The sequence below is a fragment of the Ciconia boyciana genome, chromosome 3, assembly GCF_034638445.1.
Source record: "Ciconia boyciana chromosome 3, ASM3463844v1, whole genome shotgun sequence".
Taxonomy (NCBI): domain Eukaryota; kingdom Metazoa; phylum Chordata; class Aves; order Ciconiiformes; family Ciconiidae; genus Ciconia; species Ciconia boyciana.
The window spans coordinates 108,079,063-108,104,984 of record NC_132936.1 but is presented as its reverse complement, the minus strand read 5'-3'; the positions used below and the strand labels follow the sequence as shown (position 1 = coordinate 108,104,984).

The following is a 25,922-nucleotide window of genomic DNA, read 5'->3' as shown; positions in this document are numbered from 1 at the left end:
GTATTCCCATAAATGGTTTAGCAGCTTCCACAGATTTGCTGAAAAGTACTTAGAATAAAGCAGTTTATTTTCTAGGACAGGACATTTTAAAATCCAGTCATTTATTCTCAGCTTTTCCAAGCAGAATTTGTGCCAGCTAATCCAGTTGTTTGCGGAGAGACGGCTACTGCAATTTATGCCTGACTAAGTGCTAAACAATACAAATTCAGCCAGTGGGAAAGCATTTGCTCACAAGGCATCAGGAAAAAGAGCCGTAATACTGTGGTCCATTGGTCTCACATTTAGCCGGGGCTTGTAATAGGCCTGTTATCAAAGTCAGCCAGGATGCTGCAGGCGAAGGATGGTACAGTGAGCAACTTATCACTGTTCTCTGCCAGCATCTAGCCGATTAAAATGATTCGATCTATAGCTGTTACTTGGAATAATGGGGATGAAGTTGCTGTAATAGATCATTGTTACAGAATCAATTTCCGCTGCTTTGAAAGTGAAATCTCGTATTTTACTGCAGTGTGTGTATACACACCTCTTTTATTTGTATAGCAACAGAAAGCTGTTATGCCAAGAGTGAGCTGTTCATGGATGTTATCTTCTGGCATCCATCTCCGACTTCCTCCTGCGTGGCCACGGAACAGGATCCCCATCTGTCCCATCCCATCCTTGGGGGTGCCCAGGGCAGTCTCTTCACGACAGCATTCAGAGCTTAGCGTCAGGCATTTCTTTATGGGCATCCTCTGCTGTCTCCTCTGCTGATTAACTTGCCAGAGAGAGAGAAAATTGGCCAGTCTTTGAAGGTGATGTCTGCATCCTCAGCCCAGTGCACTTTATAACCTTCTGTTAGGGTACCCATCCTCCCAGACTTGGGCATTTATAAATGAATAAATTCTAATAAAATGTCTTGCTGCCGGTTCTCAGGCCGCCTGGCAGACTGCCAGCCCTTCCCGTTACCGGCAGCAGGAGGTACCTGAAGGTAACGAGAGAAATGGGAGAATTTCTGACAAATAGTATGTCCAGGCCCCATACGAAAAGTTAGCTAAGTACAATATATTTTAGAAAACATCCCTATAATGGGAAGGTACAAAGGAAAATATGTTTTAACTGGGGAAGCAATACTTTTCCACTTCATCTTAATAAAATGTAGTGATGGAGTCTCAGAATAATAGATCCCTTAGTTTGCCTAAATAAATAAATACATTATGAAATACATTTGCTCTTAGTAGTTTGCGTGTGCTATGCTAAATGACAATTTATCTTGCTTCTGGTTGTGCTTCTAAGCAAACAAGCAAGCTGTTCCTATCGCTTTACTTTGTGCATGCTCATAATTAATTGCTAAATACAAATTTAGAATTGCCTCTTCTTTAGCAAGAATTACCCATGAAAATGGCAGAAACCTTCTCTTTTATGCAAGCTTCAAGAGACTTCTGAAACTTCTTTTTTTCATAAATATTGCATTCCTAAATGAAGATAATTGTTTCTTGTGGTAGAAGTGTTGGAAAAAAACAACATAAACCAGGCTTATAATATTTTTACTGTCTTACTTTTATTTGAAATACTACGGGTTTTGATGCCTGGAAACTTTTGTCACCATCTCTGTCATGGATTGACTGCTGGCAGACAAACAGATAATTTTGATTATATTTTCCCAATATTTAATCTTTTCCTCTCTTCCATTTAATCTCACTTTGCATTTATGAGGAGGATGAACTTTGCGCCACCTGGACTATTCCTTCATATCCTCTTGGCTTGTCCCTTAATTATTCAGTATTAGCAGAGGGATTTTTACCCTGCCTCACCCTTCCCTTCCACTTTCCACAATATCTTTCATTTTTTAGTCTTCTGGGTTGTATTTTATATTTTGGTGTCTTTGGCACTGGTATATACAGTGAGTTATAAGACTGTCTGATACATGTATCACAGACAGGTAATAGAGCCCATGCCTGTATATCACTAGAGGTTTGCAGTCATTTCCCTCGTTGAGAGTCTTCCTCAAGCACTTGAGATGCTGCTCAGAGCCTTAAAAATCACACCCTCTAAAGGCATATGAATTCAGGCACATAAAATTATCTGATTTAAAACAGAATCAATGAGATTAAAGTGAAGACATTCTCGTAACGAACTCTGTGGAATGGAGCTGGATAAACCCTTGTAAATGTACCTGATTTTCATCTGTCTCTCTGCTAAAACTGCAGTTTTTCTGTGTTCCTCATGCCATATCTGTATTTTATCTTTTCTTTCGTCCTGTCCTTAGTGCTGTCAAAGAGTCTGCCTTCACATGGGACTTTGGGATAGTCAGACTGCGCGGTGTAATTGGCACACATGATGAATGGAAGGACAAAATTAAAAACAGTCTTCCAAAATGCTCTTAATTTTGTTTGTTTAAAAAAGTCTGGGGGAATGATCCATTATTGTAGCATGTCAGCTTCTACTACAGTGCTATAGACTTTGTAACTGATGGTTAACTAGGGAAAGGACATATTTACTGAAATGCATGTATTTTCCAAACGGTTTAAGCAGAGCACTTACATTAACTGATAACTTTTGCTTAAGAGCTTGATTATTGAATAGCTAGCCATGTTTTTTTAATTAAGTTACTATTTTTTTTTTCATGAAGTCACAGATTGCCTTGTTCCACATGTTGAAGATGCAGAGATTCATAACAAGACATACAGGACTGGCGATAAGTTAATAATCAGCTGTCATGAAGGATTCCAGATCCGTTACCCTGACTTAGACAACATGGTTTCAATATGTCAAGACGATGGAACATGGGATAATCTGCCCATTTGTCAAGGTTTAGTACACCAGCACATCCTGTTTTATAGCTCATGCACCTTGTGATAGTTTGCCAATATTTTTTTCTACAGTTGTAAGGATGTCAGTGATCTGATAAGTCCCACCGTACAGTATTTGAATAGTGCTGCTGCTAAGATTTTTTGATTTCTCTTCCCCGTTGCTCACTGCAGGAAAGAAGATGCCACTTTCTGAACATATCCATACTTAAAATACTACTTTAAATATTGCTTTTTGTTTGCTAGTCTAAAATCTGACACAGATACATTGCATTCTTAAAAAAATCAGGGTTAAATCAGCCAGAAGCTCAGCAAAAGATCTGATGGGCAACTGATATTTTTTCACCAATTAATTTCTGGAAAGATTTAAGCTTCTGACTGCAATTTCCCTTTCTTTGCCTTGTGCAGTGGGCAGGGGTAGAGGATACAAGCTGGAACCTGTTCTTCTATCAGAGTTTTCAGCAGAGTTGTTGATGAGGTTCACAGTCCATTAAACCTATAGGTATTGACTGAAAATTCAGGGTGTGCACAGGAATGCTTTTGGCCAGAAAAGCCATTAGCCATAGAACTAGTAGTATTAGTTGCATGGGATCCCAGCTTCGCTTAGACTGCAAGAAATGGCTGGGGATAAGCCAGCTTTAGTGAATGGAAATTCAATAACCCTGGGCTGCTATTACCTTTACATTTCCAACACGCATGTGTTAGTACAATTGACTTGGTTTTAACCAATTCACGTCTTGGTAACAAGCTTGACCAGCTGAAACAGCATCGAGAGATTTTAACTATCTGTGCTAAGGAGAAGACTGGGTTAGTATTAACTTTCCTCAAACCCATCTGTGGTCTCCTAAAGCTGACAGTTCTCTGCAGGCACTTACACCATCACATCAATTTGCAGAGTTGGGGCAGGCAGGCAGGGGAGCTGGGACACTTCTCGGGAGTGACGGTGGCAGGGTGAGACACGAAACTCAGGGCTTGGCGTTTCTGCTGTAAAGTGATGAGATTGATGGGCGCCAGAGTCCGAAGTCACAGGAGCTTAGTTTGTATGGGTCTCCACGGCTAGGACCCTCAGTTTGGGGCACATCAAACTGTGTCTCAAGGTCTTGTCATAGACTATGGTACAGGCATATAGAAATTTAGGCACATTACAGGGCTAGCTCAGTGTATCTGAAGAGGGCCAACAGAAAAGGGGAGTTTTCACAAACCCATAAAAAAGAGGGCACTAGTTTCGGGGTATCTTATCTGCAATGGCATAGTGTGTGGCAGTATGAAGTATACAGCCCATTTTTGGGAGTGGGTGCCCCTCACATCTAAGGTAGATTATGAGTCTCGCAGTTAGGTGAGATGAATGCTCCTAAGATTCATTTGTAGGTACTCTATTGCCAAAGATCCAGGTGGAAATTTTGTGAGAGCCAGTATTAACTGGGTAAGCAAAAGTACCCCGAGTACCCCTTGACTTGTTACTTTCTTCTGTTGCTGTATTTATCCTATGAAACACAATCAATTGCTGCTACTCAATATTCAATATTAACTGCTTTTAAAAATAAAAGCTAATAAAAGTTATGAAATCAATTGCACAAGAGCAAAGTGCTGTAACTACCAAACAGGTAGAGAACAGGCAATTCAGATTCAAGTATCTGCCATGTTTTGCCAAATTCTATAAACCTGGACAAAATTGACTCCAGAATTTTCTTTTTGCTATGCCAAGCATAATAACATCAAAGGCGCTTGTCTACTTGCACTAGGTAGGCTGTCAATTACATTCTATGGCCCTTTGATTACAACAGGCAGGGGAGTCTCATGACACTAAGATGCTTTTTTCTGGCAGAGCAGTGGGAAAGGATTGTGGAGTGTGTAAGAATCCAACCTCAACCTATTTTTGCCACAAGATAATAATGATAATTACTGATCTGGAATTATGTGAATTACTTAGGAAGAAGATGTCAAAATGAAGTTTTCAAGCAGCTTGAGGTGTTTGGAGACCTAGGGATTTTCACAAACACTTAGCTCTCATAGAAACTCAGGTAAATCTCTGTCCTGTTCCCAGTGAGCATTAAAATTCTGAGCCAGCAGGACAAAATTTTCCCTGATACAGTTCAGAGGAGAGTAAGCTTGGTCTTGCTAGGGCAGTCTCTCTCTTTCTGTCCCACCGGAGGCTGCTTATATCGTCCTGCTCAGTGGGCTGCTCAGTTTGCAGGAACCGATGTGTTATGTGTGGGGCATACTTGATCAGGGGTATGAGCAGTAGCCCGTAGATAGGATGCTTGAAGCTTTATTTGAGCAGGGAGATAACCAGCTAGTAAAACAGCTATCACAGCCATTGCTCTGGTAGTACAGTGTGCTGTAAAAAGCTTTCAAGCTTTTTCTGTTTTCTTTTCCTTTTGTCCCTCTCCCTCAAAAGACCATTGCAAGGAAATAACCACTTGAAGTACTGATGAGACTTTTTCTTTTAGATGCCAGTATCTTACAAGAAGTTCTCAGACTGATTTTAGTTTCCCTCTCAGGCTTAAAATTATGAGAGTCCTATGAACATCCTTCACAAATTCCTAGTAGTGGCAAGAGACCTATTTATGGATTGCCATAATGCAGCTCCTATTAGTCTCATAACTTTATAATATTGTTTTCATTCCCTGATTACTAATCATCTTTCCTCCACATTACTGCAATTAAAAAAATCAACAGTATTAAGTATTACCCAGAGGGTCATTTCTAAGCCCATGAGGAATTACTTTTTTCTCTAGTACAAACTCTTATCTAAATACCAGCTCTAAATAAAATACCAATATCTAAATACATGTTATAAAGTCATGTCATCTGTTAAATTCACTGCTCGCTCTTGTACCAAGTATGATTGGTGACCATTTAACTGTCACAGCTCAGTACCATCCGTGGTACAAATCCCTCAGAAGTAATTCCAGAAGTAGAACGTAGTGTCTGACTACATTTACAATTTCTGGTGATAACAGGTACCTTAACTTTTTGATAATCTGATCTGAGACCTCGTTCAGTGTTTATCATGGGACTGCTCATAGGAAGGCATGTCCCCGTAGACTTTCTCAGACTGGAATTTCAAAATCTTTAATTCTGTCTGCAAATCTTTTACAGTTGTGTGCACTTTGTGCACACAGGAGCAGTTTTAATATTAAAGATGGTTTACGTGCCTGTCAGTTTTAAGAGGCAGAATAAAACTCATGGTTTATATAAATGACAATCTTTATTTATTAAAGATTCTACCTCAAAAAGAAATTGCCATCTGCTAAACCAGTGAATGTTTGTGAAACAAAATGCTGTCATTTTCAGTAAACCTTTCCTGGATTTGCTGAGAGTGAATCCCACACTAGCAAAGCACGTGGGCTAAACAATAAAAGGGTTTGAAACAGGATCATGAGGCATATGTATCTGAGGGAGATCATGCAGGCATGCCATTCATAGTAGTGAAGATGAAAAATACCGCACTCCTCAGTTGAGGAATTATAACCAAGATGTGTGAAGATGACTGAGATAAGCACCTTATAATAAAAGATACCTCCCTCTTCTTAATTTGCAGGTTGCCTGAGGCCATTGCTTCTTCCTCATAGTTACATTAACATATCTGAGTTCGAGTCCTCCTTCCCCGTAGGAACAGTGGTGTATTATCAATGCTTTCCTGGATATAAACTAGAAGGGGCAGAGGTCCTTGAGTGCATGTATAACCTTATCTGGTCAGATAGCCCACCTAGGTGCCTTGATGTGGAAGGTAAATGTCTTATTGTTTGTTTTTCTTGCAAAATTGGCATGCTCTATATGATTTTAACTCAGGGCTATAACCACGGTTATGCTATATGTGATGTTTCCACAGGCCATGCAGAGTGCATCTGGGTTTTGTTGCGTGCAACCTGTTGTGGTTCACTGCAGCGTTAGCTCTTAGTGTTCCCTAACTAATGTTTGCTCTCTTGGTGTCTGAAGTGCAAGAGGGGAAGCTCTTAACAATGACTGCTTTGCCCTTAAAATGTAAATTTTTTGCAGTTTTTCTAATAAAAATACTAAGGAAGTTATGGAATTCACATTCGTGTGCAGATGGTCAGAGTTTCTATAGATATGGATAGATGATTCCATGAGAAACTAAAAAATATTCCATAGAAACTCTTAGTTTGGGATGTGGCAGCTGCAAACATTATTCAGTGCTACATGATGCTGCATGCTTGAATATTTGTTGTCTCTCATAGTAGTTAACCTTAAAGAAGGCTTTGCAGCTAAAATGACTGTGCTACTTTATTGATTAGGAACATAAAAACCATTCAGTGTGAAATAGCGGTAAATCGTACCAAGCCAAAAGGAATAATCTGTGACTACAGCTGCAGTGCTGGAATGGAGGGTATTGTAGTGCATTTATATTTGCATCCCATACATTTAAAACAAAGATACCGAATGGATTGCTCCACACAGTGTCAGAACCTTGTGAACTGCCTTCCTCCATCTTCATACTGCATCTTGAATGAAACATCCTAGGAAGTCATCAGAATCCAAATACATCCTCTGCATTTCATTCCCCTAAAAGGACTACATTTTTGCTCAATTTCAAGCCTGTAAGGATGCTATCTATATGTAGAATTTAGCTAAAAGCAATTATAGGAATTCATATGTCAGATGCTTATGTCACTGAGCTAAATGCTAAGCATTCTGGAAGTGCAAAAATTTGCCAACAGCATCAACAAAGTGATATACTGCACAAAAATAATAAAATGATCCTTATTTTTAACTGACAGTGCAAGTTTCAAAATTCAGAAATGCCTTTGCAATGACATAAGAAGATGATTTTTTTTTTTTTTTAAATTTAGCACACCATAAAAGATTAATCCCAAATCAGCTCTATGTAAGCCATTTTTGGAAGGTTTGATTGTTGTTGTTTATAGCATGGAAAATACATTAAAAAATCAGAATGGCCCTGTTAGGCTTAACCCAAACAGTATAACTGTTTTGATAAAAATGGCAATTCTCCAGTTAGGAAGGTAAGAGCATTAAAATACAGAAACTGAAGTATATGAAGCAGAAAAAGTTGTGTCTTACCCTAACTTAACACAGGTGAGCATTCCAGGTCCTATCAAAATACCTGACAAAACTCATGTGCTCATTGTTTATTGCTTGTATTATAAAGTCATGGAGAGGCTCTTTTTTCTTGATAATTTAAAACATGAGCTGAGAACTGCTGCCCTGACAGTTCTGCATTTTAAATAACATGTCAAAAGTTATCATCCCCAGTCAGCTCTGGTGATCTGTGCTGGGGGGATCAGTGTGTGCCAGATGCTGGGTCAAGGCCATCTGGGAGGCCTCCTGAGTTTTGATTTAGATCCAGCCTCCCTTTTAATCACTTTCTTATTGCTCTCTTTAAATGTTAGAACTTTCCATGGTGATTTCATGTTGGCATCCCATCTGTGCATGTGTTGAATGAACCACAGGAGACCGAAGTCTAGAGCATAACCCTTGCAAGAGCAGGTTCTCCTCAGCTTCGGGGCTGTCCCTGCTTCTGTTGGGGCAGAAGAGAGAGCAGCAGCACTAAAAGGTCACCCCTGACAACTCCCCTTGTGAACTCTGTTGTAGGGATGCTTCAGCTGGTATGCAGCGAACTTCAAAATTCAATCCAGATAGGGTAAATCAACTTGAGATGCCCTCATTTGAAAGTGTTTGTTCAAGTGATTTATGCAAGGGGTGCCAGTCTCCAGGAATCTTGTTACGATCCACTCCTCTTAATTAGCGGCCAAAACTCCCTGCCTGCATATTTTTTATTCTGCACCTTGCATACCGATGTCAAGCTCATTTTTCAGCATTCCTTTTATGTGTGAGGTATAATCTCGCCAAGCAGTATTTTTCACAGAGGAAATCTGCAAAAAACAAATTAATTCCATTTATTTATTTCCATGATCAATTCAAAATTTATTCTAATGACATTTCCTGCTCAGTATTTTAATATGGTAATGATGAAAAGCAAATGGTTGTTAGGAAGCTGTAGTAAACCATTTTAGAGCTTTTATTCTGCTATAAACAATGCTGCTTACAGCTTTCTCGTCTTGATATATGTTCTTGAAGCCTTCAGAGAAGGAATTTCTTAAATGTTTGTGTAATCACACAAATGCTATATGTCAATCTCATGATTTTTTTCCCTCTTTGTTAGGCCAAATAAATTCTGAATGAAGGGTTTGTAGCTCCATTTAAATAAATAGTTACACCAGGGACCACTCACCTCCCATCCTACAGCGTGATTTCTAATGCTCAGTCCAGTCTTGTTCTCAATCTTGTGAAGCGCAGAGCTTCCACCAACCTTGGTGAGAGACTGATTTTTGCTGATAGGGAAGAAGATTTTTCTGATAATTAAAATCACTGTTGCTTTATTCACAGCAGTGCATAAAAACTGCGTTACCTGGTACCGAAGCGCAGCCAACACTGCAATGCTATGCAGCGGCTTCTCAGAAACAGCTGCTTGGACCTGATCAGGGAGGTTGTTATAGCTCAGGCAAATAAGGTTGCCTCTAGTTCAGATTGCCAACTATTTCCTGGTATGAGGTCCTCTTCTTAAATGCTTGAACCTTCACCAAAGTTAAAAGATTCAGGTTGATTTTTGAGTGTCTGCCTCAAGCTGAATCATTTGGGAGGCTTCAGTTGAAATGGTTCAGCTGTATCTGAGAATGATGGTAGAAGAAATGGTGCTGTTTTACCAGTGCTAGAAAATTTTACAGTCATTTAGAGGATGAGATGAAACGTCTTAACACTGAATTTTCTTCTCCTTTAATTCCTTTATTTATGTCTTTAACTTTCTTAATATCCTTTTTACTAGTGGAATTCCATAATTATGTGAAAGTTTTTTTTAATTTCTTTTGTATTGAAACTTGTTAGACACTTCCAAGGATATATGAAAATCTAAGGAAAAGGTTAATTTACTTATTTATATGATTTTTAACTTACCAATTTTGGGTTAATCATCCATCTGTTGAAATTAATGTGAGTTAGTGATTGCCTTCTGTAAAATCAGATATGCAAAAGATGGGGGGAGGGGAACCCTTAAATGGAAGATTACCACATGGGGTGTAAACATTAATTGTAAAATCAGATGGCTTCCAGAAACATTGGGGGAGAGCAAACACTGGAAAACATACTGGTGTGGAACTCTGTGAAATGAAATGTATAGAACTACAAAATGTTTACGATATGATACTTTAAGGTGAATAAAGACATTACACAGGATTTGGAGAAATTAAAAAAAAAAAAAAAAAGCCTGGCCATTAGTACTTTGGGAACATGATCTGCATATGATTACACACCTTGCCATATGGGCTCTGTGTTTCAATCTTTCATGCCCTTTGGAAGATTTCCAAGAAGATGTAAGGAATGGTTCTTATAAGGAACTGGGGGGGAAAGCAGGCAAAGAGAGGAAAGGCTGGGACAATTTGATCTTAGTCCTAATGCTAGAATATAAAGCAGTTGTATGGATCGTGTAATTGAGAATTCCTGGCTTTGTATTTAAGAGTAAAAGGGAAAACAGATTGATTGAATTTGCAAATGGACATGATCCTGTTATCTGGAACGTCTGGTTTCAGCACCATCCCAGCTGAACACAAAAGCCAGTCCTGCAGGAAATCAGATACATTGCAATATCAAAACTTCATTCTACATGCGAGAATCAACAGATTCTCTAGCTAAGGTTAAGCTTGAAAGAATGTTAAATAGAAAATATTTCAAATTTTTGTAGGTAGATTCAAAATAAAAATGAAACAAACATGAGGAATAGACTTCAAAGGGGAGAGTCAATGAGTAGAAGAGAGGAAAAACATAGAGCAAAACTGAAGGCATTTCAGAACTCTGGTATATAAAACCACCTTATTGTGGGGGGAGGTGAAAAGATATAACACTAAGCTAACAACTGATTACAGAAGGGATCCTGAAAGTTATAGAAACTGAGAGAGAAAGATAAGACAAGGAAGGAATTAAGAAAATTGCACAACAAACCAGAAGTGCAAGGGAGCCCAAAAAGCCCCTACCTAGGGCACCAGGTAATTTCTGAAGAATAAAAGGGGGTTAGTCGTATGAAAATTAAAACCAGCAAAGTATGCTACACATAAAAAAATATTCTGGAAAGACAGGCAAGAATACAGAACAGAGCTTTAAAATTATTCTTCTCATAAACCTGAGGACAAACACTCATAGAGAGGGTCTGGTAATTCTGACATAGAACCTACAAAGTAAAGAGCATCAAAGAGCACTGGAGGAGGGTGATATTACAGGTGAAATGCCATAGCCGCTTAATATTTCAAAACAAAGTAGCTTAAACTTTCTAACCAGTTACACGCAGGATACTTTGAAGGAAAGCTTCAAAAATCTTCATTCTTATATAACAATTGCTAATGCCATAAACAGTGACTGACACCGAGCTATACGTTTGATAAACTATGCCCTTAGAAATATTTTAAATTCTTGATGGAACATACAGCAACACACTGAGAAAAAAGATACAAGTCAGCCTGTAATCATTTTATGTTCAGGAGTCTGAATAAAGTAAGCAATCCTAAGCCTGAGATATTGTACGTTAGTGCAAATGGATTTCTGTCTGTGTTTCTTTGCTGACATTGAGAAGGCTTTAGATAAATTCCAACATGACAGACTGATGCGTATCCTCAGGGAAGATAATGTTGATGCAGCAGATCTCCAACAGATAAAAATCCTGTAGAGCACGCAGAGGGCAGCAATACCAGCAAGCTGTGAAACACTGTGGTATTAAGAAATTAAGAGACGTAGATACCAGGATTCTGTTCTATGTTTACACCTACTCAGCTTGCAGACAGGAGGGAGAATAAATTAAATATTGCTCAACTGCCAAAGAGGTCATCCAAGTTAACTGAGTTAATGTTAACATAAGACACATCGATAGCCTTGTTTTTAATAGCTCTGACTACAGTGGCGTTTCAGAATATATTCACTGCCTGCAGCAATACTTGTTGCAACTCAGGAATGACAACCAGCCATAAATGCTCAAATAGCAGCAGCCAAAAATACTTGTAAGCACCTTTACTTGGGCAACACCTTTACATCGGTGACACCTTTAGCCTGATGGCCAAAGGATGAAATAGGCTGATAGTCTTTCACCCTGGGGGTGATTAAGTCATAGAAAGCAAGTGTGATGAAGAAGTTTGAAAGGATAGTTTTCTTTAAAAAAAGTCATTCAGTAATTCTGTGTGTTTCTGCACTGTAGACAGTTCATTTGTTCATCACCCGAGATCGCAGAAATGATACGTGTCTGGCCACCCTGTACAGGTGTGGAAGTTGAAGACTTTAAGGAGCTGCTCATAGGTGACTGAGAATATCTGGATTTTTGCGCTGTTGGAGAATGGTGAAATTCATGCGTACACCTTTACCCACAGCTGAAGAGGTGTGGAAAAGAATTGAATTCAGAAAGAGCACAGTGACATGAAATACTAGGCAGGCAATCATGTTCTCTTGTGGACATACTGCTTAATAATCATCCAATCACTTAATTCCAGCAGGTGTACTGCAAAGTGAAACAGAAAGAAATCCAGACCGCATTTCGAGACAGAATGATACACAAAAGTGGGCTTTTTACAGCTCTCGTTATGAGGGATGGAGGGGTTTAGAGAACAGTCTCCAAGTTGAAGACATGGTTTGAAGAAGATAAATACCATTATATTTCTAAGTGACTGCTCCTTTTTTGCATTGCAGAAATCTTCTTTGATCTTGGCTGTGATTGAAATAGATGCCTTCTCCACCGTTCATAGTTTTTCAAGAAAGCAACAGAACAAAAACTTGTAATCTGTTTCTTTTATGTCTTCTGTTTCTGCTTGATGCACAGGACTGTCACAGTAAATCATTGTTTTACACCTGCTCTATCACCTGTGTACCTTTCAGAAACTCCTTAGCATTTCCAGAATCAGCCAGACATCTCAACTTTTTTATGGAGCCATAATTTCTGCCCTGAAGTTCCACGTTAGCTGCCAGATGCATGTAGTGTTTTATCCACAGTGCTTTAAATATGCTGAGGGTTAGGTGGGGGAAAGCAGACCAAATTTCTCCCTGAGGGCTATTGTATAATATTAATCTTCAACTGTATCTGGCAGGGCTCCTCGGAAAGGAAAAGCACACTACATTGTCTACCTTGAAATCAAATATCTCTGTGCTTTATGGACACATTCATTAAATTTGGCTACACAGTGCAATCACAGAACATCTTCCACAAATGGAGGGAAATGTAGCTACAGACTCTATGCATTAGGAAGTCTACTCGCTGCATAGGTTTGTTCACCTCCAGAGATAAAAACCAATATTTAAAGGGTGGCAATTTCACTAACTGGTGTAGGCAAGCACTTGATAACTAAACATAAATAGCAGAAACTGATACTCTTCCACGCCTTCCTAGTCTTGTAAACTGGTTTGTGGTATTACAGTGCTAAGATCACCTGCTGGTTTTCCTCCCCCTTTTTTTTTCCTAGTAGCACACCATTGGGAATGGGACCTTGTGCTTTTCTTTCTCCCAGGTGGTATATAGATGGATTTCCTCAGCCTTCAGCTAAGCCCTGGAATACAGCTTGTCTATTCCAGCATTCTTTCTCTCCATCAGTCCCTGATGACTGGTGTAGGTGACACCACATAGGCTCAAGGGATTCTTGCTTATAAACGAAGAGGAAAAAGCTATTAAAGAAAGAGGGATCAAAATAACAGAAACACTGATATGTCCAGCTCACAGTGAGCACTGGCTTCTTGAGACATCCCTGTCAGGTGCTTTTATCTGTCCGGTTTTCTTAGCCAGCTTCCCAACAGCTCTCTCTCCCTCCTCCACCTCCATTCTACTTCTAAGCACTTTGACCTTTTCCAGGTCTGGGGTTATGCTGTGATGCTTGTCAAAAACCCAAGCCTTGACTTACTTTGAAGCTCTCCAATTCCTTCCTGTTAGGTGTCTATGCAGTCCCCAGCATCTGCTTCTCAAAGTCCCCAAAAGACCATTACTGATCATAAAGTCAACCACTCATGAGAAAAGGAAGAAACGAAACTAGAAGCAAGTGATAAAGAAAGCTAAAATGATCTGCTGTAAATGAGACCACAGCGCTCCAAGCACTCCCATGTGAATAATGAGTATAAATATTTCCTTAAAGATAATTACAGGCCTCTTGCTAAAAGAACTCCTAGCTCTCTATTGCTGCAAACTTGTCATCAATTTTTTGCAGTTTAAATGAAAATTGCACTTTTTAACTTATAATTTATAGGAGAGAGATCACTTGGGGTGTGTTTCATCCCGTATCTGTTGTGAAATGCATTTGAAACTAAAGACTTTGGCATTAAGATGAATGTTTCACAGGTTGCTGTGCTGGGAATGGCAGGATTGTTGAGGATGAGTGTGAATTTGGCGTGATGCTCCTGTAGAAGCTCAGCTGACTGGAACTGCAAAACAGGCTCTGTAATTTTTAACTCCAGTAACAAGGAAGCTCTGTGTACAATAAGTGATTGTAAATCACCTTCTGTTTCCATTTAGGAATCAGCTAGTGTTAAACTATTATTAAAATAGGCTTGAAACTAGTTTTATACTGTTTAATTTAGGCTCATAACAGCTGGTGTCAGTGATAGCAATTTTGAGCAAGATGGTGTTTGTCAAAGCTAGACCAGAGAAGCAGCTTTTCATTAAAAACTTAATTATTCAATTCATTTCACACTTCGTAGAAGGTGAAAAGTGCTTCTCACTGTGTGCACATTGAAAGGTTTACCTCGCTATTGTAGCTGGTACAGAATTACTCACGGGTGATCGTGTAGGGGTAGAGCAAGCAGCTTGGAGCCATGAGACCTGGGGTATGCTCCTTGCTGCTTGAACATTGACTTGCTGAATGGTCAAGAAGTTGCTTACCTGTTAGGTGTCTTTTCAGAAGAAAACATCTAAGTGGGATTGTGAAGGTTAAGTAATTGAGAAAGGTTAAGATTGAAAAGAATTTGGAAATTATTGCCTAAGAATACAGGATTTTTAATAATTCTTGCTGTAGGCTTTCAAGAAATAAATTTGCTGGCAACTTCAGAGTTCAAAATAAGCATCTTGTGTCTTCGTTACTTTAAGTCATGTCTACTGTCAGGCTTAATAGGAGTTACTTTATATATTAGTGCTCACTTGGTTGTTTCCACTAAACTTTCTATTCTGGTATTGGTGCTGTTTTGCTGTGGGAATGAGTAATCAGAAAAGTTCCTCAAAGCATGTCTTCACTTTCAAAATTCAATGGCCTCAAAGTTTTTCTCACTTGTTCCAGTACAGCTATAATATGCACTAAGCCTCCCTTCACAATGCCAGCACCATTTGGTATAGGAATGTATCATTAGGATATTGTTAAGCTGACGTTCATGATAAATGAAAAGTTACTCTAGTAATGCTTCCTGTTCTGCTTACATTTCCGAAGAGTGTCATTAGAAATAAATTCTTGTTAAGCAGCTGTTCTAGACTGAGATGTTTTGACAGGGCTTATTTTAAAGCAACTGGGTTTGCTACTTCCTTCCTTTTACAAACCTCTTAATTTCTTCTTCAAGCTCTCAACTGGATATGAGTGGTTGAGTCCAACAGTTTTTCTTCCATCCTACTTACAATACTGGACAATTTAATGGGAATTTTTGGTTTGCAATTTTATAAGTAAAATACTTTTGGTGTTTTACACTACTATAAATTGAAATCTAAGTACAGAATAGAAAAGTCTGTTTTTTAATATTTAAAGTGCTGAAGTAATTTCCTTTTCCTCCTCTTCTTCCTGTTGGCCATCCACTCCCCCTTCTCCTGTGCATTTCCCTATTTGATATTGCACTAGAAATACCAATTTTTGTCTACCAGTTTTTGTCTTGAGATCTTTTAGGTGAACAAATAAATCAGTAAATTCTCTAAACAGTATAGTGACTTTAGAGTTTAAAAATCCACAACTAACAGCTACTTTTTTTTGAACACCACTGATTTATTTTCTTTTTGTTTGTTGTTTTTTACAAATTCATAACTATTAAGAAACATTTTCCTTTGTGAAAGATGCTAATACCAGTTCCATCAACTTAATATAGGATATAGCCATTATGTTCCCCTCTATACTGACTATCTCACAATGTGTTGTTATGTGTATGTGAGAGGACGAGGAGCTTGAAATTACGGCTCTGTATTGTGCAGTGCAAGTGTGATTCATGTGCTGGAAATACCTGTGGAAATGGCCAGTTCGGTCAGGTGAACTGGACAGGAATTATTGAGGTATATGGGAGAAAGGCTTTTTGCTTGAGTATTTATTTTATTTTATTTTATTGAAGGCTGATGACACTGAAGTAACCAAGGAACCAAGTTTTATTAGCACAGTGTTCATAAAGAAGCAGGAAAAGGAACAAACATAATCTTCATCTTCTATGTTCCTGTAAAAAAATGGATTTTCAGATCCTACATACCCAAGCATGTGTTTGTACGAAGGCAATACATGGAAAAGGATCCTTACTGAGGCCCCAGAAGCCAGCCAGTAAAGCCTCCTAGATGGGAAGAGTCAGACCTACTGGGACATATACTGCTGCGGTCTCATGCAGTAAATCATGGCTGGAATTAAACATTGGTTGGAATGCAGTAGCCAGATGACAGGTGTCCAGATTTCTGGTGTTAATTAGTGTCCTGATATGGACAAGAATGACAAGTGAGGGTCAGGAGAAGCTCTCGTTCTCTTCCAGTTTGTGCACAAACAAGACAGTGTGTCCACCTCTCTGATTACTATCTAGAGAGATACACCAGCATTTTCCCTGCACATTGGAACTGGCAGTTCTTTATCTGTGTCTTTCTCATCATGAAGTTTCATCTTAATCTTTTCTCACTCTTTGCATAATGAGCAGGCATTCACGGTGTGTTTGGAAGAAGCGTTATTGTTGATTAGGTGCAAATGTCACTAACCCTGTCCATCCCTGTGTCAAACAGAAAATGGCTGGCCTTACACTGGGTTTTTCTGCTAACCCAGCTAACTGAGCAACTAATGTCCTACATGAAAGGCAGACTAGTAGCTAGAGAAAAATACATACTATGCAAAAAATCACAGCTTCTTGCTTATTCCTACCCCTTTTTTATAAGTAAGCGCCCAGTATTTCAAGACATTTTTGCTTTTATTTTTTGGCTACAAAAGCTGGGCAAAACCTGAATAATTTACCTCCCGCCTACTTTGACCAAAGACTAAACTAACTAGCCATTGAACTGATTAACTAAAAAGAAAGTTTTGAGCACTGTAAATATCTGTCACTCCACTGTTATCTCTCTACCGGCGGCTTTTAAAAAGTGACGTGACATCTTTATTCTGTGCCATCAACAGTAATTGAGAACATGCTAATGCCAAAAAATCTTCCCTCCCTCCTACAGTTCCAGTGTCAACAGTGCAGCATCCTCTGGGCAGAGTTTAGAAAGCTTCTTGACCATAACGGGTAGGAAAAATTACTGGGTGAACCCCATTTATTCCTCCAGTGCCTGGGCAATAAGTGCCCGCAGCCTGCATCACCCCCGCTGTGACCCTGGATGCGGCCGTTGCGCTGCAGAGGCTGCAGTGGAGGGGGCATGCCATGGGGCAGACCTGCCTTTGCCTCTGCTCCAAACCAGTACGTGACAGTGTTTGTAACACAAGGCTCGACTCCCCGGGTTTTAAGCTCTTCCTGAGAGCACTAATCTTTCATTAAAATCAGTCAGAGCAGAAAGCCCATAGCTGATCTCAGAGGAGAGCCCTCAGCTCCAGCAGCTCCTAAGAGCAGGCGGGGAAGTCCATGAAATCAAATCAGGAATTCCTCCCTTCAACTTCCTTGAGTAACAGGCGTCTTGAGCATCCCGGAAGGGATTTGTTTGCCATTTAAACACACTTATTCTTTCTTTTTGATGAACGATTCAGCTTTTCAGCTGAGAATGCTGAGCTGTAAAGTTCCTGTAAGTCCCCTTACGGTCTGTGGCCAATTGCTCTACAAAGACAGATCCGGAGACCCAGGTTCACGTGCTGCAGAACCACCAGCAGACACTGCCTGAATTATGTCCATCCCTCTGACAAGCTCCAAAGTTAAGGACACGTGCATGTGGTCTTTTAATGTTGGTCGTCAGAAGATACTACTGGATTATCCATGCTGGATGTTGTAATTAGCACATTAAAGTCTCAAAAGCCTTATGAAATGAAGATGCTGAAAGCTATTGGTAGTAATGATTTGGTGTCATATTTAAGAACAGCACCTAGAGCTTTTTTTAAGCTGTGAGAATGTCCTGAAGTAGAATTCACTTGTTTCTATGGTTATTTATCGTTCAGACTGCTGTCGGCTTTGACAGTGAAAATGTACCTGTCAGACACACTTTTATTTTAATCAGTTTGTGGCTATTTTCATTCTGTGAGTTTGATGTGATTGTGATTTGCCTTAAGTCCACAGCCTGTAATTTCCAAATACAATTAGGGTTGATCACTGGGAATGCTAGAATTTTAACTTTCCTAGAAAACATCACTGGGCTTAGGTTTGCCACCCGAGTTTTCCTCCATATTTGATCTGGCACATTCCTTTAATCTGTGTAACCAGTCTCATACACTGGTATCCAGCATAAATAAGGGATCTGACCCTGTAAGACGACTAGCTCTGCACTAAAAATCTTCTGTCTTTGGAAGCCAAGAATGTTCAGCGGCCCTCCAGACTTTGATAACCTTGCTTTTCAATGACCAAAACTAAGGCCACTTCATGGCTGTCCTTCCACTGACTTTAAAGGATCTTGGGCCAGGACAACCATGGGAATGGAGCAAGTTGAGAAAGGGACTGGCTGTACGACTAACTGCGCAGAGCTCAAAGCAAGTTCACTTTTGGTTGGTTGTGATGTATCTCACTTGACTTGATTTGGAAAAAGAGGCTCCAAACCTGAGTATTACTGACTGGACATGGGGGCCAGTTTGCCCATGCAAATGTTGAGGGATCCTGAAAATGGATGAACATAAAGTTCCTAGGAGGTGGTGAGGGATACCCCAAGTGAGTGAGAACCCCTGACTCTTGACAGTCCAGTTGACCTAAGAATGAAGCACTGTTGCAGTTGAGCTAAACACCCTCATTTTCAAACCTGCTCCATTACATCTGCTGGTTGTAAAAGTGTTTAATGCAAGAGCTGTTGGCAGGTACGACTGCTTAAAGCTTGACTCTAATTCATGACTAATGCTCAGCAGTGCATTAAAGAAATATTTGTAGGTTTCCAGGCAGCACCAATACATGAGTGTCTCCCTTGAAATATGGAGGGTGTCAGTGGAAGGGGTGGCACTCTTTTTTAGCACTGGGGACATATCCTACACAAAGAGTGATGCTCTTGTTTTCAGGTTTTATAAAATACATCTCCATTTGTAAACAGACTGACAGCTCTGTATCTGGGTTGTCCCCACAGTGTATTGGTTTTGATCTGCCTGGAAATGTGTCATTCCTGACCTGATCCACATTGCTGGGACACCAGTTTGGAGGCTTTTTTTATTCAGCAGGCTGCTTTGGCTCTTAGTGACATTAGGAGGTTAGGGATGAGGCAGCAGGTACATTGCTGGAGAGGAAAATTTGTTTCTCTGAGCGTTGCTCTTTGTGATAAGGAGTGCTCTATTTGCTTGGTGCTAGAAAGGCACTGGGCATCTACACATCTCTTGCAGCCTGCCATAGCTTGGCAAAATTCAGCTGCAAAGAAGCTTAAATTGCCGTCTTCCTTTGTTCTCATGCTCTCAGCGTAGATAATAAAAATATACCAGGTTTCCTTCTGGCAGGCCAGAATCGTTGCTTTCACTGATCATTTTCTTTTTAATAGAAGAATGATCCCTGATATAGACAAAAGGCGCTTTCCTACTATTTCAGTCTGACACCTTTGCCTTAGTCTTAAGAAAATTGTTTTTAATCTTGAGTTTACTTCCCAGTAAAGCATTCCTCTTTCTTGTGGGCCCAGAGACTTTGGAAAGTATGCAGAGTATTGAGGATGTGAATTTTTATGTGAATTACTTGCTCTGATTTCAAGTTATTATTAAGCCTTGCCAGTGAAAATGCAAACAAAACTGTGTCTCCAGGGGATGGGGCATAGACATTGCTGCACATTGTAATCAGTCTCTCTTGAAGATTCATTTAAAATCTTGTGTATTTTTTTATGAAATGCATTATTCATGTAACAAGATGCACAGAGAGAAGCAGCTGAATTGTAATTTCTGGGAAGATTCTTCTTCCGAGAGATGGCATTTTCATTATTTAAACCAATGCAGTAGGTCTTGCCTGCATGAGGGAGGCATGAAGTGAAGGCAACAGCCTGTAGATGGGGCACTGAGCCAGTTAGTTACTGCCTCTGAAGGGAAATAAAACAAGCCACCCAGTAATTTAAGCCCTTTTGGGGTCAGTATGTAGCCATTTGAGACATCACTACACTTTGTAGGGTTTTTTTTCCTCTGTGTTAGAAGCACTTAAGAAAATAGTAATCAACTAACACTTACTCAGTGGAAAAGTTTCCTCTCTTACAAAAATACTGCTTGCGAGCTGCTTTCCCCGCTGCTGTTTCCTAGAGAGTGCTCTCTCAGTTCTCCATTGAGTTCATCTGCCCAGCCATGTGAGAGGACATTTCTTTTTGTTTCAGGGCCTACAATGAAAGTTCCACATGTTTATATTGCAATTCTCTCTTCTTTACCTAACCTTATGTAAACCACTGTACTTAATTAACACGGGCTCAGCCTCTGTTATATTTAAGACCTCACTCCACCAGCAATCCCACTGAGATCAGTCAGGCTGTTCAGAGATAATAAAACACAAATAACACTGGTAGAGTTTAAGCTCAACTTAATAATACTACAGTGTAAGTGCAGACTGTAAGTGCTGAAGCAACATTGTGCATTGTGCATCTCTTGCAGCACAGTTAACGGCAAACTTATTTTTTAAAGTGAATATTTGGGAAATGAATTAGTGCATATAGCCACGTAATTATGTTAATGAAACAAAAAATAGGATGTTACAGCTGAATTTGAGATGCTTCATAAGGAGAGGGATTCTTGTTAATTTGACTGCCCCCTTTCCTCCCCATAGAGCCATCATATAGGTATATGTGTCCCCTTCTGTCTTCCTCTCCCCTCCTCTTCCCCCAGAGGGTGGGAAGCTTCACAGATCCCATCTCTTAGGCCTTTAAAAAAGCAGGTGACAGCAGAGCTTGCTGGTGTCGGTGAGAGCCCAAAGTGACCCACTGCAGCACACGGTACCACGTGGGAGGTGTGTGCATCCATCCGTTGGTGCGGATGGGTGCGCGATCTCCCAGCAGCAGCGGGCTGGTACCGCTGAGATGAACCCAAAACTGCAGGGAGCCTGAAAGGGAGCCTGAAGTGTGCCCTGTGCATTTTGACACACTGAAGCTACCCAGCAGTGGGTCGCTGGCATTAACGTCTTTCTCCTTTTCTCTTTGTTTATTTGCCCAAGTTTGTCCACTACCTCCAATGGTGAGTCACGGAGACTACATCTGCCACCCACGGCCTTGCGAGCGTTACAACCATGGGACGGTGGTGGAGTTTTACTGTGATCCTGGTTACACCCTCACCAACGACTACAAGTACATCACCTGCCAGTACGGAGAGTGGTTCCCCTCCTACCAAGTATACTGTGTCAAAACAGGTAAGGGAGCAGCAATGGCATTACTCCTATCCTCTTATAGTCCCTCTTTTTTAGAGCAAATATGTTGGTCTGTAATGCCAGGTGAAAATCTATTTCATGGTTAAGCGATGAACATTGATTTTAAGATGCTATTAAATATAGTACATTTCCAAGATCCTGAATGATCCTAAACCATTTCAATCGCTAGCTCTTCAAATGTCTTTTTTAACATCTTCTGGATATTTTTATATGTATATAAGCTAAGTTCATTACTGCATGTATATAAAAAGTCAAGGGGGAAAAGCAAGGCCCAGCCCCTGTGGCAGCTTAATGTTAAGGCTGCTTTTGGTATATGGCATTGAGTTAATGTGTGTTTTTACAACATACGTATAAAAGATGTCTTGTCCGAACTGGCACTTCTGAGTATTGTTGAAGTATTAATACAAAATAACAGTGGTAATAATCAAACACAACTCTGGTATTGCCTTTTTGTTACAGAACAAACCTGGCCAAATACACAGGAGACCCTCCTGACGACATGGAAAATAGTGGCATTTACTGCTACCAGCGTTTTATTAGTACTGCTACTGGTTATTTTAGCCAGGATGTTCCAGACCAAATTTAAGACACACTTCCTTCCAAGGTTTGTACTGTTTTCTTTTTTTTGAAGATTGAAGGCCTCGATTCAGTTTTCACATTCAGCACTCCTTGCTGAGGAGGCAGTGCGGCTCGCAAGCCTTGCAGATACCTTCTTCTTCTGCTCAGAGCAGAAGTCTCTGAACCACCGGTGTGGAAGGGTACCCCCAAAAACCCGCAGTAGTCCTTTCTGCAACTAAGATAAAAGGCAAAGTTTTCCAGATTCACTTTGGGAGTAATTACAGCTCTACTACTGAGAATTGCTGCTTCTGCATGTAAAAATAGCTGACAGTATTTTTAAATACTCATTTTCAGGTGCTGGGGGAATTAATTTTTTAACTACTGTAGACTTAGTAATGTAAGTTTGAAGAAAGATTTTCTTTTTCTCTATGGACAAATTTATATTAAAAGTTTGCTTTCCCTTCATGAGTATTATTTTCATCACGATTCATAAACATCTCCTACATCTTCCTTTATTTCCATAAAATACCGTGCAGCTATGAGCATTTGTCATTGATTCTCACAGCACTCCTCATGAGACAGGTAGGTGGGTATTATTATCTCTACAACTGGAAAAACAAAGGCAGGCATGCGGAGTTTTAGGCAAAGCTAGTACTGTATCTGGGTTTAGACTTGTTTCTAGTTTTCAGTCTGCTCAGTTTGCTATGGACTTTCACTGTGTGACTCCTTCTCTCCTGCGCTTGCTTTTTCTCGTGTCTTTATTCTACTACGTGCAGAAAACAGAGATGAAAAAGCTGTCTGTCAGTAAATATACACAGCAGAAAGGACTTGGTGATCTTAACGTTAAAGAAATGTGTACATAAAAGTATACAGATTATATAAGTAATGTGTAAATGTATATGCATATATATGTGCATATATACAGTATATGCGCAGTCGTATACATATACTTACATAACTAGGAAGATCCTTAGGGTAATGGGTTGCACTACAGATAGCTTTATAGCCCATACTTGTCTAGCTTATTGAAATGCCTTTCTGTCCTCTCCTTTTCAGACGTTTTCATGTCCTAAAGGTACCTGCAATTCCCTCCTGCTAGGACTCTACTGTGATTTAAGTGGCTACTAAACAAATACTTTAGGGTTTCACAGACCTTCCCAATTAGTAGAAGTGTTTTGCTTAAAAAAGCCTTCATCCTTTGAAAGTAAGACCTGAAGGAGGCCACATATCTGGCCACCAAAGCTCTGTCATCCAGTAGTAGACATCTCGGTGCCTGTTTACATGGGCTGTAAACACTTTTGTGCTCTAGCACACATTATTCCAGGGGTTCAGACACTTTTGACTGGTGAAATACATCTGTGATCTCATATCCATGATACCTACTGTGCACAGCACAGCAAATGGTGCTCCTTATCTCTTCCAAGCACCTGTTTTCCTCCCTTCTTGAAATTGTTCTTCACATTACTGGTTTCATTTTTGTGATTGTAACAGATCCCACCTGACTGTCAACCCGAACAGTTTTGCAAACCCGTGAAGAAAACATTTCTGTGAATGTTAATGACCCTATAGCTTCATTTTGCATGACTAGAAAGTGCTGTGTTTACTTAAGTTCAGCAGTTGCTCCGAGGTGCTTCTGACATGCGCCTGCTCTCTGTGATAACTCGTCTGTGTTTGACGTAGAGGCAACCAGGAGGGCTCCATGGGTGACCCCGACTTTGTGGTGGTGGATGGCGTTCCTGTCATGCTGCCTTCCTACGATGAAGCTGTAAGCAGCGGCTTGAATGCTCTGGCACCTGGATACTCAGCTCCCACAGACCAGGAGCATAGTTTGCAGACAGAAGATCAGAATCCTCCTGCTTACCCCGGCCCCAGGATTGCAGACACGCTGCCTAGCGAATTTGAGACCTGTGACAGTAGGTCGGGCTCCTCTGAACTGCTCCAAAGTTTGTACCCGTCCCCAGTGTGCCAAGCGGCAGCGCTTCCTGGTTCAGATCGAACTGACGTGTCCCGTAGCACTGCCGGGGAGGCTGCGTCCACGAGTCCGCGGATCGATATTGCAGATGGTGAGTCTTGCATAGGTGCAATAGGTGAGTCCGTAAACAGGAGCCATCATTTGTTGGTACTGTCAGAGCAGGAATAAACCCAGTTGATCTGCTCCTACTTTCTCCATGGTTTTGTCCACATCTTAATTTGGACAGTTTTTAAACCACACTAATCCATGGTCATAGAGCTTCCTGTCTGTGATACGTCATTGCTAGCTGTGGTGCAAGGGGTTTGAATCCCAGGCCAGAAGGTTCTTGTCCAGACCCCGTAACAGCAGCCTCATCAACAGGGATGTCAGCAGGCACCCGTGTACAGCAGCAAAGCCAACCATCATCTTGCCTGTGTTGGTCTGTTCATCTGCTCATCAGCTCCTACACTCACAACTCCCTCACATGCCATGGCTTTCACAGCAAAGAACAGGATTTTCTCCTTAAAATGGAAAGCAAATCATGTTTTCATACTAAGCCAAAATTAGCAGCCTTTATTAACAAGCTCATCATGTCTGTGTGTAAAGCAAACTGTCCAGTCTAAAGCATGTACACATTAAGCCACGGACATGGGAGTCACAGCATAAGGGGAACGTACCCACAGGACCATGTATGAGAAGGGAGATGGCCATATATTATCGTCTGCATTTAAATCGAACTTGAGCATGCATTGATATCATTTCATTGAGTTCTGATGGAGCTGTATGGTGTGCTGTTCAGTGTGTTAAGGAAACTAGATAGCTTTCCTTGGAGACATTTAAAAGGAGTGGCTGTGATCCTACTCTCCACAGTCACTGAGAGTCAGCAGGCAAAGCGATCTCTGGGTGATTTATCGGTAGCAGAGCTGAAGCCCAGTGTCCTAAATTTAGTGTGGGTAAAGGTCTGGGTGGAAGAAGTCTGCCTGCTTCATAGAGTTGGGGCTAACTTGTAATGGCATCACAAGGGGAAGAGGACAGCTGGAAGGAGAAGGGAGAAATTATGATAATGCCAGCAAACGTCTCTGCCTACTCTGAATGCTGATTCACTAATTAACGTAGTAGAAAGGATGTTTGCCTTTAGGTTTTTGTGGACCTAAATTGGTTTAGAAAATCTGGGTAGTTTTAGTAGGTTAATTTTCACATAGGTGTTAGAGTGTAAGTAGGTCTAGAATTGGAGACACTGTATGTCTTCTTCAGATTTTTGCAATGTCCATTTCTATTTTTGCTGAATTGCTAATACTAATACTCTGCAAAAGTATAAAGGGAAGTAACAATCAGCAATCAATGCTATTTCTTTTTTTCCCCTAGAGATTCCTTTGATGGAAGAAGACCCTTAGCCTGCACAGAGACGTGTCTTCGTCACATTGCACTGTTGGGTGACATGAATCATGAGGATTTAGAGATAGAAAAGACTATCTGTGGATTTGGGGAGGGTATTTTCCTACTTATCAATCTTCCACGCAATGATGTCACCAGATTGGGTGTGCATCTTAACCCACAGCGGGGATAACAGCATCAGCATTTGGAACAGCAGCAGTTTTATGAATGAATCCTGGGGATTTGATGAGAGCAGATGTAGAAAAAGAACTGTGGCTTTTTAGAAATGAAATGTATATCTGCATCGCAGAAAGTCATATGGTTCTGTAAGAAATACTACTGGATTTTGATACTAACTGCCTCACAAAAGCATGTCAAAGTATGTAAATTTGCTTATAAAGACTAGATCTATGGACCTCTAGTTTATGAAGAATCCTTACAAGTTTAAAAAAATGCTAGTACTGAAATGCAAAAAAAGAGGAAAGATCCTCTTTGGCTTTCCTATGTTAACCAGGAAGCTTTTGATTTAGTTGTTGGTGATTTTGTTTCAGACCATGTCTGCAGAAAATATAACAGAAATGATGGGATTCATATATACTTTGATGTATGATAGCAAATATATATAA

At 40.2% G+C, this 25,922-nt stretch overlaps 1 protein-coding gene across 1 annotated transcript; it reads left to right on the top strand.

Annotated features, from left to right (window-relative positions):
- The first annotated feature begins 324 nt into the window (after positions 1-324).
- SUSD4 (sushi domain containing 4) lies at positions 325-25,446 on the top strand. The gene is made up of 7 exons (XM_072857738.1): positions 325-348; positions 913-967; positions 6,331-6,519; positions 21,204-21,395; positions 21,873-22,017; positions 23,652-24,034; positions 25,288-25,446. The coding sequence occupies exons 1-7, from the start codon at positions 325-327 to the stop codon at positions 25,314-25,316; spliced, it is 1,017 nt and encodes a 338-aa protein (XP_072713839.1). The 3' UTR covers positions 25,317-25,446.
- The last annotated feature ends 476 nt before the right edge of the window (positions 25,447-25,922 follow it).